This window comes from Harpegnathos saltator, unplaced genomic scaffold (genome assembly GCF_003227715.2).
Source record: "Harpegnathos saltator strain DR-91 unplaced genomic scaffold, Hsal_v8.6 scaffold555, whole genome shotgun sequence".
NCBI classification, from domain to species: domain Eukaryota; kingdom Metazoa; phylum Arthropoda; class Insecta; order Hymenoptera; family Formicidae; genus Harpegnathos; species Harpegnathos saltator.
In genome coordinates, this window is record NW_020230377.1 from 983,600 (window position 1) to 993,726 (window position 10,127).

General features: G+C 48.1%; 1 protein-coding gene across 2 annotated transcripts in view; it reads left to right on the forward strand.

Annotated features, from left to right (window-relative positions):
- The window catches only part of LOC105182289 (protein expanded), a 44,063-nt gene extending 35,280 nt beyond the window's left edge, over positions 1-8,783 (forward strand). Inside the window, exons 7-13 of one of the 2 annotated variants that reach the window (XM_011139622.3) lie at positions 3,103-3,343; positions 4,071-4,346; positions 4,558-4,723; positions 4,805-5,113; positions 5,302-5,592; positions 5,875-7,808; positions 8,181-8,783. In XM_011139622.3, the coding sequence (XP_011137924.2) occupies positions 3,103-3,343; positions 4,071-4,346; positions 4,558-4,723; positions 4,805-5,113; positions 5,302-5,592; positions 5,875-7,808; positions 8,181-8,732 (3,769 nt within the window). In that variant the 3' untranslated portion in view covers positions 8,733-8,783. The remainder of the gene's footprint in view (positions 1-3,102; positions 3,344-4,070; positions 4,347-4,557; positions 4,724-4,804; positions 5,114-5,301; positions 5,593-5,874; positions 7,809-8,180) is intronic. The other variant, XM_025303537.1, reaches the window with a different exon arrangement.
- The last annotated feature ends 1,344 nt before the right edge of the window (positions 8,784-10,127 follow it).

Sequence of the window (10,127 nt, forward strand, 5' to 3'; positions counted from 1 at the left end):
ATTGCAGGTCGTCTAAAGTAGGCTTCAAACTCGCCTCTAGCTCATTATCCCGCCGAAAGCACCCGTGTATTCCACGAAGGCGAACGAGCGGCGCCGCGTGAATATCCCGTATAACGGGCGACGGGACGAGCGACGTCGGGACGCGATTTGCATAATTAATAAGAATATCTCAGGCACGCCGTTGAGATACGCTAGGTATACCGATTGACGTTGCACGCCAAGCAGAACAGCCAGCCAGATTAATCGAGCGTCGACGGATGTCGTTGAAATATTCCCTAATCATTCACGCGCGATGCGTATCTGTGTGGGAACGAGTTCCTCTCTTTCCTTCTTTTTTTCGTCCTATCCTGCCAAATGGCCGGCTGGCTTCGCGACGCGATAAATATTAATTAGGCTGTATTCGAGGTCCTCCGCGAATTAGATACGTTCTTTTCGCAGCCACGCGCGGGAATGACAGGCCGGGTTATACATAGCTCAGCGTAGATTAGGTAATAATCGAAAGAACGTTCGAATAACAGTATCGTGTCTCGACGATCACCGGAGAGGCCGTGTCCCCGGCGACGATGAACAGCGGTAAACTCTGTCTTGGCTAAAAACGCGCGCCACCGCTGAAGCTCATACCGAGGAGACGCCGAGGGAGCTCATCATTACGACGAACGCTTGGATTATAGCGCTTTCGACTGAAGAGGATTTCGGTCACTCCTGGAGCGACTAATAATGTCATAAACCTTGTCTAACCTGCGATAGAGCTTATAATGTCACGTGGACTTATATAGGCTTATATATGAGGTTTGATCAAAAAGTAACGAGAATTTTTAATTTTCTCGAGAAGTGTTTATTTAATCTTCAATTTATGTTTATCCCATCTCCTTCAAAGTAGTCCCCCTGTGATATTATACACTTATGCCAACGTAATTTCCAGTTTGAGAAACACTGGTGGAACGCCTCTTTAGGTATCATCTTGAGCTGGATCTGCGATTTCGCCTTTATCTCATTTATTGTTGAAAAACGTTGTCCATTGAGTGTCCTTTTTGAGTTTGGGAAGTAGGAAAAAGTCACAGGGGGCCATGTCTGGAGCGACGTCAGTAAGCATTTGTTTAGCGATGATTACGCGATGCTGTTTTTGTTGAAAATCCAACAGTTTCGGAACAAATTTTGCTGCCACTCGTTTCATGTTCAAAACATTAGTAAAAATCGCTTCGCATGAGCCGTATGAAATTCCTATTTCTTCAGCAACCTCCCTAATGGTGATTCTTCTATTAGCAAGCACAATCTCTTTAACTTTACCCACGTTTTCATCACTGGTGGACGTGCTGGGACGCCCAGACCTCGCGTCATCTTCGATGTTTTCTCGGAAACTTCTTCTTGAAAGCGTTTGTAGCATTCATAAATAGTATCGTCATCAAAGGCCTTCTTTAACATTTTGAACGCTTCGCTGTACTTAATCCCGTTTTTAACACAAAATTCTCAGACAAACTCTCTGATCCGACATTTCGCCACACAAAAAATCGCCAAACACACTGAAGTACGTCTTGCTCATTCGCTCGCCAAAGACAAACTAAGCTCGCAGCAGCCTGAAAATTGACACGTACGTCACTGGTAGTGCTACCAACACACAAAAAAAAGAGTCAACTGAATAGACAAGATATAGCGCGCGCAATTTCAAAATTCTCGTTACTTTTTGATCAAACCTTGTACATTCGTATACACTGGGCGTTCTACGAGAGGCTGCGAAGACTTGACTGGGAAAGAACGTCCCCTGTCAGTAGTGCACGCGTTCGATCTTTGTCTCGCTCGGCACCTATTGGAGCTAGCTGACTAGACAAAGTCAAGCCTGACAAAGATCGAATAATAACCGTGGACAGTGAAAGGGAAATATCCCATACAGATATGAGATATCTGAGGTCATCCTGGATATATTCCCTTTCTCTCCAAGCGTTTTCGACGCGTTTACAATGTTCTGGACCATTCGAGACGGCCGTTCTTCAAGTCTCGTCTTCAGACCTGTCTCAAGAAGGCGCGGTTTACGTATATAAAGAGAGTCTTATGGGTATTAGTAGATACAGATAAATTTTATCAATACTGAAACTAGAAGCGACGATCAACGTTCGATCCATTTCTATCCAAGCGATATGACAGGTTTTTGAACAGAAGTACGTCACGCTGGGGTAAAAATGTTCATTTATTTCTCTCAGTTTGATTCGGACGGACGGACAACGTCCGTCAGCAATATAAAACGCATCGTTACATACGTACATTTGAGTTATTTTTATGAGAAGTTATAAGCCGGTCATCTCCGACCACTTAGTCGCTCTGGTGTCGATAGATCGGTAATGTTATGATATATAAATAAAGTCTATGTTATGGTATATACAGGGTGTGTTAAAAATACCGGAACCCCCGGATAACTTTGCAGGATCAAGTTTTCATGAAAAACTTTAAATACGAAAGTTGTAGAGAAATCGAGTAACGGACTTGATGATGACCTTGAATTTGACCTTGGCCATGACCTTCAAGGTCATTTGGAGATCAACTTGCGTTTTTAAAATGAGAACCCTTATTTCTTACTATCAATTAATTTGAACAACTTTTGTCTAAAACATTTTTTCATTTGCCTAATATTTTTTGAGATATTTGAGGAAAACTTGATAACTTTTTCAATATTTAATTTACGATATCTCGTTAACTATTTGTCGGAAGAAACAGTGGTACTAGACTTTCTTGCTTTATTTAGTCTCAAGAATATATTGTGCACAATAGTGCCGTGATTTTTGTTAATTTGATGATTTTGAAATTTCCAAAAGTCAGGGCGCTGTTGTAATAATATATTCTTTTTCTACAACTTTTGTATTTAAAGTGTTTTTCATGGAAACTTGATCCTGCAAAGTTATCCGGGGGTTCCGGTATTTTTAAGACACTCTGTATAAATAAAGTCTATGTTATGGTATATAAATAAAGTATACGGGTTTATTCATCGCTCTCGGAGCGATCCAAAATCGTTTCGGCCCCGAAGACGCCATTAGTCCATCGACTACTCACGGTCGGCGATTTCGCGATCACTCATTGCGAGCATCATGCATGCAACTCACGTTGCTGTTTCAGTGATGAGACGACGCGGCATCACTATTACCTGCAACTGCGCGACAACGTCGTCAGGCATGGTGGCGGGGTGGAGAGCCTTCATCCTCACCATCCCCTTCACGAACCATCCATCGTTACGCCTCTGCTCACGCTCGCTGGGCTCGCCCTTCAAGCCGATCTTGGCGACTATTCCGAGGAACGGCACAGACCACACGCAGGATCTGTCGGCTACTGTAAACCTTCGGATTACCTTCCTCCCCACGTAAGTTGCTTCCACCGATATCGCGAGATTTCATCATCTCCGGTCTTGTCGCTGCGGCGCGCCTCAATCGAACGCCGTGCGGCCCGCTATCGGTGTATCAGTCGCGGCACGTGGCACCGGGACCAGGGTCACACAGCCAATTAAACTTAAATTATTCACTGTAACAGAAGATTAAGAGTATAAAAAAAATTGATGGAACATAAAATCTTGTGTGTGTGTGTGTGTGCGTGCGTGCGTGCGTGCGTGCGTGCGTGTGTGTGTATGTGTGTGTGTGTGTGTGTGTGTGTGTGTGTGTGTGTGTGTGTGTGTGTGTGTGTGTGTGTATGTGTGTGTGTGTGTGTGTGTACGTGTGGAAGATAGCTGTAACGATCGATGAGCGTCCTCTTTCGTTCCGTCTCATCCGTCTATACAGAGTATTTCAAAATTATAATTTATTTACATTTGTTTACCTTCATTTTTTGTGTTTCCGACATTCCAATCACCAGCTGAGCTCGCATACTTTCAATTTAAATCCACGCGTTACATAAGACATTTGTGCTCAAACTTGTTAAACTTGCAACGAGCAGTACTTTAGGTAACGAGAAAGTCCTAAAAGACGTCTTTGAGGCGTCTTGTGTGGAGAAGTTTCCGCTTTACGGCCGGGGCCGTAATTGAACTTGCTCGTTGATCGCTTGCTCGTTGACCCGACGACTTCGTGCTTGAATCGAAACGAACGTTCTTCTTCTAGATGTGCCACGAGTCGAATGTGCTCGCCGTGCTCGCGGCCCAGCACAGGGACAACAGTGGGCTCTCGAGGGAGGAGGCAGAGTTGCAGTACATTCGGGAGGCGGTGCTGCTGGAGGCACCGCTCAACGCTCACCTGTATCGGTTGCGCCGAAGCAAGAACGAGGCGGGACCCGGACGTATACTCCTGGCGATATGCGCTCGCGGGGTGCGAGTCTACGCCGAGGAGGAGACACCGCGCATTTTCGCGTGGAATAACATCGGCAAGCTGTGCTTCGACGTGAGTCGCGCGATCGTCTCTTCCTCTTCTCTCTTTCTCAACAATAGACACGCGCGCGCGCGAGTTTTCGGACGATACTCGGATACTCACAGTCCGCTCTTGTATTTAAAGTCGTCCCAAGTTCGTCTTTTTATGCTCTGCAGCCAATGAAACAATTCGTACGGAATCCAAAGATAAACTTAATTCTAAGATTTTCCTCGTTTTCGTACAGCGTAAAAAGTTCGAGATCCGTGCGGTTGATCAGCCGGACAAACTCACCCTGTACAGCGGCTGCGATGACAAGAGCAAGCTCCTCTTGGGACTTTGCCGTGACACCCATCAGTTCTCCATGGCTATAGCGCCTAGAGTAAATGAAGCCAAAAGGCGGGAGGAGGAAGGTAAGGAGGAAATGAATGTTGTGAAGATCGCGAGATGAAGAGCGCAGCAAGTAAATCTAATCGAACATACGCTGCACGCAGAACGGAAAGTCCTGAGGGACTGTTACATGTATCCCGCCCGATGTAAGCTGAACTTGACGACGCACGGGGCGCGCGGTGATCAACGGATTTCGGTCATCTCGAGCACGTCCTCGAACACGACGTCCGGCATCGTGAGCGATCGAGTGCACAGCGAGGACGAGCCCGACACCGCCCCGGCATCGACCGAGTGCCTGCCGCGTCTTACCGAGACGGCACCCTACTCGGCCGGCCAGGGTAGAGTGTTAAACGGCAACAATACGGACACGGACAATCATTCTATGCCACCTTCTCCTGTTTCTATCGTCGACGGTAAGCTCGGTCGCTTTTTCTCTTGTCTTGGTTCGTAGCGAGTAGCTTCTGGATCACACCGCGCGATCTCAATTGTGAAAATAATGAAAGATAATGAAAGAAAGAGAGGTGTTGAGGGATTTGGAACAATTAGAGGAAACTATGAATGATTAGACTATGACTGATTAGATAGACCGATATGATTGCAGGTCAATTTTCAGAAGTGGATGGCGCGGATAATACTCCCACGTCGGTGGCGTTGCGACTCGCGTCGAGCACCGCGATGGCCGCTGAGGGCTCGCAGTGCAGCAGCAGCTGCAGCACGGTCGTCGTTGTCAACACACCTGCGGGCGGGCCGTCGCGAATACGCCGCGCCTCGGCAACCTCCAGCTTGGAGCTGGGCTATTCGCACACGGCTCAAAACTCCGCAGTCTCTTCGGAGACTGCCAGCTTTCCAGGCGCCATTTACGACAGGTGCAAGAAGACCGGAAAGTATGCAGGTGAGCAGAAGCAAAAATGTGAGAAACGAGAATTATTTTATAAACAATACCGAAAATATAAAGTCAGTCGCTCGTACGTTAGATGTCAACATTCACTTGAACTTCTTCTTCAGACTTCTTCAGACAAAAATTGCTTATTTTACCCTATGTAGAACACTGTTTTCGTTTTATTCGTTTAAATTGATGATTTTTATAGCCGGGATAGGGCTCAACCAGATAATAAATTAATCTTGTATAAGAAGTTACGTGTGGATAAAATCCAAAACTTTGTAAATCTCTCAGGTACCGACATCGCAAGCGAGACCAGCGGCGTGTACACTCTGAGAAGCAGCGAGATGCAGGACGAGAGGATCGGCGACGACCTGTATTCCCCTACGGGCGACACCAACGAGTCTTCGGCAGCGAGCGATGTATGCGCCTTGAGCTCGGTCCAGTCCACCACCGACGAGGCATCCGTCACGTCCGGCTTCTACACTATCCATAGCGGGCTGCGGTCGGAGAGCAGCGACGTGTACACCGAAGACGTCGGTACAGAACCGGAAGACCAAGAGCCGATATACAGTGTGTGCAAAGGTGACGACGACGGGGTCTCTCTGAGCCAACAACTTGAAGACTCGCGGTCACGTAGCAACAGCATCCTCAGCGCGGGTAGCTTTCATGGCGACGGCAGCGATCCGTCCAGCGCGCGGCCGCTGTTGTCGGCCGACGAACTGTCGGACTTGATAGTGGGCAGATATCCACCGCGCAAAACCATCAGCAACTCGATGGACTCGGACTGCGACTACGTGACCATGCCGTTACCGTTGTCGTTGCCGTTGCCGACACCACCGCCCCCGCCTCCACCACCCAGGACGGACAGCGAGCGGCAGCTATTGCTGTTACCGCCACCACCGCCATATCCGGTAAACATCGAACCGTACGCGACGATCAACACTGCTAAAAGACCGGGTGTGCAACTGGAACTAGACCGGGAACGGGAACCACCGCCTCCGCCGCCACCGTATAACGCGACACGCGGTGGCAACGGTGACTTCGTGGTACCGCTACCACCTAGGCGAACCGATCTGCCGCCACCGCCGCCGCCGTACACCTCGCCGCGAGAAAGGATCCAGATGCCGCCGCCCACCCCGCCGCGGAACGATGCGATAACACCGCGGGAGCCGCCACCTCCCCCGCCGCCTTACCCCGACGTCGTGACGACGGCGCAGATCGGCCCGGCCGTCACGAGAATCGCCAAGACCATCGCCGTGGACGTCGCGGCGACTACGACCGCACCAAAACCACCGCCCAGGATACAGCCTCCTACTTATCCTGGTGATAAGATGAAGCCCACGCCGGTGCACGCTCCGGTGGCCGCTCTCGTGGTGGGTCCGAACAATTACTTGGACGTACATGCTTCCCGAGGTGGTCCGGTGCTTCTGCCGTACTTGGCATCACCGCCGCCGCCACCACCACCACCTCCACCTCCGATGGTGCACTCGAGGCTGCCGCCACCGCCGCCTCCACCATCGTCTCAGCAGCAGCAACAGCAACAGCAGCAACAGCAACAGCTACAACAACAGCAGCAACAGCAGCCGTCGACGACTCCAGCACTCACGTTGTCATCCGCTTCCAGTCTGGCGACCGTGTACACAAGTCAGGTCGCCAGATCGCAGATAGAACAGTACAAGCAGCAACTGTATTCAGACGTCGATTACGTCATGTTCCCGTTGAAGGACCCGGCTGTGTCGAAGCAGGAGTACATTGACGCCAAGCAGGGCTCGCTGTTGGCGGCGATGGCGGCCTACCCGCCACCGCCGTATCCGTCCTTCAGCAAGTCTTCGGTGATGTATCGCAGCACACCCTACTTGCCTGGCGCCTCTTTCTCCTCGCCCCCGTCCAAGTACGCGTCCAATCAGAATCTGAGCAGCAGCGACGCCAGTTCCGCCGGCAGTTATTTGCTGCACAGCAATCTCAGTAGTCACTATGCTGCCAGCACGAGCTCGCTCTACAGCGGCACGACATGTTCGTCCATTGGCAGCCATAGCCATAGCCTTAGGCGCGAGCCACCTGCGCCGGCTCACCCACATACCTTGCACGCGTTCTCGCGCACCAGAAGCGATGAGAACATCCTCAAGTGCTTGGATACTCCGGTCGCCAGTAGGATGCAGTCTCTGCCGCAGCCGAAGCACCGTAGGTTACCGCCGCCGCCGCCGCCGCCACCTTACGAAATACAGGTAGTTGAATGATACTAGAAGCATTTCAGAGTCTATTAACCAAGTTTGAGAAAGTTTTTTCTTAAGAGTAACAAGTTACACGAGGGATATTTTATTGAATAATACTATACTCTATATCACTAAGATATATTCATATTGAAGTCTAAATTTATATATATTACAACAAGTAAATCGTTTGCGAATATTAATATCTATTACATTAATAAGTAATGTTGACTGTAACGAGCTGTTATAATTTATTACTTTGTCACTAAGTCGTAAGGAAATTTTACGATCTACTTTCGAACTTTGCTATTAGCGCACTTTAGATTTTATCGCACCGACTATAATAATGCAATATCCTTAATGTGCCAAATTCACATTTTTGTTTAGAATCTTGAGAAGAATCAACCTTTGCCATCGGCTTCTTCGGTGGGAGCGTCCACATCGACAGCCACTACGGCCAGCAGTAAGTCTAACAAGTCTAGTAACGGTACAGAAGAGAGCGATGAAGGCAAGGATGACGGTATGCTCGACATCCGAACGCTTCGTGAGAAGAGCCGGAATTTGGACTTACCGTTGATTTCTGCGCTGTGCAACGACCGATACCTGCTGAAGCAAACCAAGGCCTTCGTCTTGCCGAAGCATCCCAGCGAGACGTCTACCACGTCCAATGCCGCTGCCGCCGCCGCTGCCGCCGCCGTCGTCGCTGCTGCTGCCTCGAAGAACAGCGCGCGAAACGGTAATTCGGCGACTTCCAGCAGGAACAAATACCCGGTAAGTGGGTTGTCGACTACGCAGATTCAGAAGCCACCTAGAAAATCGTCGGCGAGTACCCACAAGCATCCCTCCGAGGTGAAAGGCAACGCTTACAAGGTCACCGCCTCCTCCACGGCGGCGGTTTCGACGACTAAGAAGGACTTTGCGAAAACGTCTCATTCCTAACGCTCGTCTTTATTTCTTTCTTCTTCTTCCCCTCTCTCCCCTCTCTCTCTTTCTCTCTCTCTCTCTCTCTCTCTCTCTCTCTCTCTCTCTCTCTCTCTCTCTCTCTCTCTCTCTCTCTCTCTCTCTCTCTCTCTCTCTCTCTCTCTTTCTCGTTCTTTCGATTATCTAGAAATTTGTAACTCCGAGTAAAAAGCGTACATTCCATAACCCCGATGTCATTGTTGCGACGTTTTGTAGGTAGAAACGATGTTGCAACGAGAAGACGATGTATTCCAACAATGAGTTACTTAAATATCGTTTCCGCAGACCGTGCTTCTTCAACTCAGGGTGCCATCTTATTCGTTTAATGTTCTCTCTTCCGGTCACCGGATGCTCCAAAACTTCAACGGTACAACTAGACAATCGTTTGTTCCGAGCGACGAAAGTATCCAAGTTGCTCATCGAGACGGCGACGATGGAACGTGAAACATTTCAATGCCCCCCTCCGTGCTCTTCGTATTCGTAGCATTTATTTCTTCTTTTGTCTTCAATCGTCGTTTCTCATGTAAAGTATTTAAGTACTTGAGCTCTTTAGTACTTAAGTGTACTTAAAGTGTCTACTGCCTCTTGCTCAATTGTACGGCTGGTGCGACAGAAATTCACTTTGCAAGCCCCCGATAAAGGCGCTAGTCCCGCTCGTCGTTAGGATAAACCATACATTTATTGGCCAAATTGTATGTAACGATCGTTACATCGCGCAATTATCGAGTAATCGCTTATAAATTTACAGGTTTTCAAATCTATTCGAATAAATTTGTATGTTTCTCTTCGTTTCGTTTTTCTGTTTTCCTTATACGTACCAATTGCTCGAATTGCGATAATATTGCGACGCAGTCACGTGTTTACACATTGTTTTCGATTTCACGACGAGAAAGACCATAGATATCACTTAGGCGGCCAATAATGATATAGTTTACCCTACTTATGTCGTAAAAAAGGAAGCATTCCTTCCTTAGGTAACGATTATGCGGAATATATCTATTAATATATTCCGGAAAAAGACATATATCATTATTGTAACTAGAGAAATAGAAACCTCTATTTTAGGATGTCTGTGGCAAGTAATATTTATTATCGAGAGAGAGAGAGAGAGAGAGAGAGAGAGAGAGAGAGAGAGAGAGAGAGAGAGAGAGAGAGAGAGAGAGAGAGAGAGAGAGAGAGAGAGCGCGCGCGCGCGCGCAATATAGTTTCTCTCTTCTCTATATTTTAGTATTTCAATCAGCGCTCGCTTTATAATATCGTTATCATCGAAGCGTCTTATGTAAGTACGCGTAAGGTGCTGTTAGTGTAGTCGACTACTTTTTTACTCTTTTCTTTTTAATCGATATAATTCAGTATTACGATGCTATATTGAAA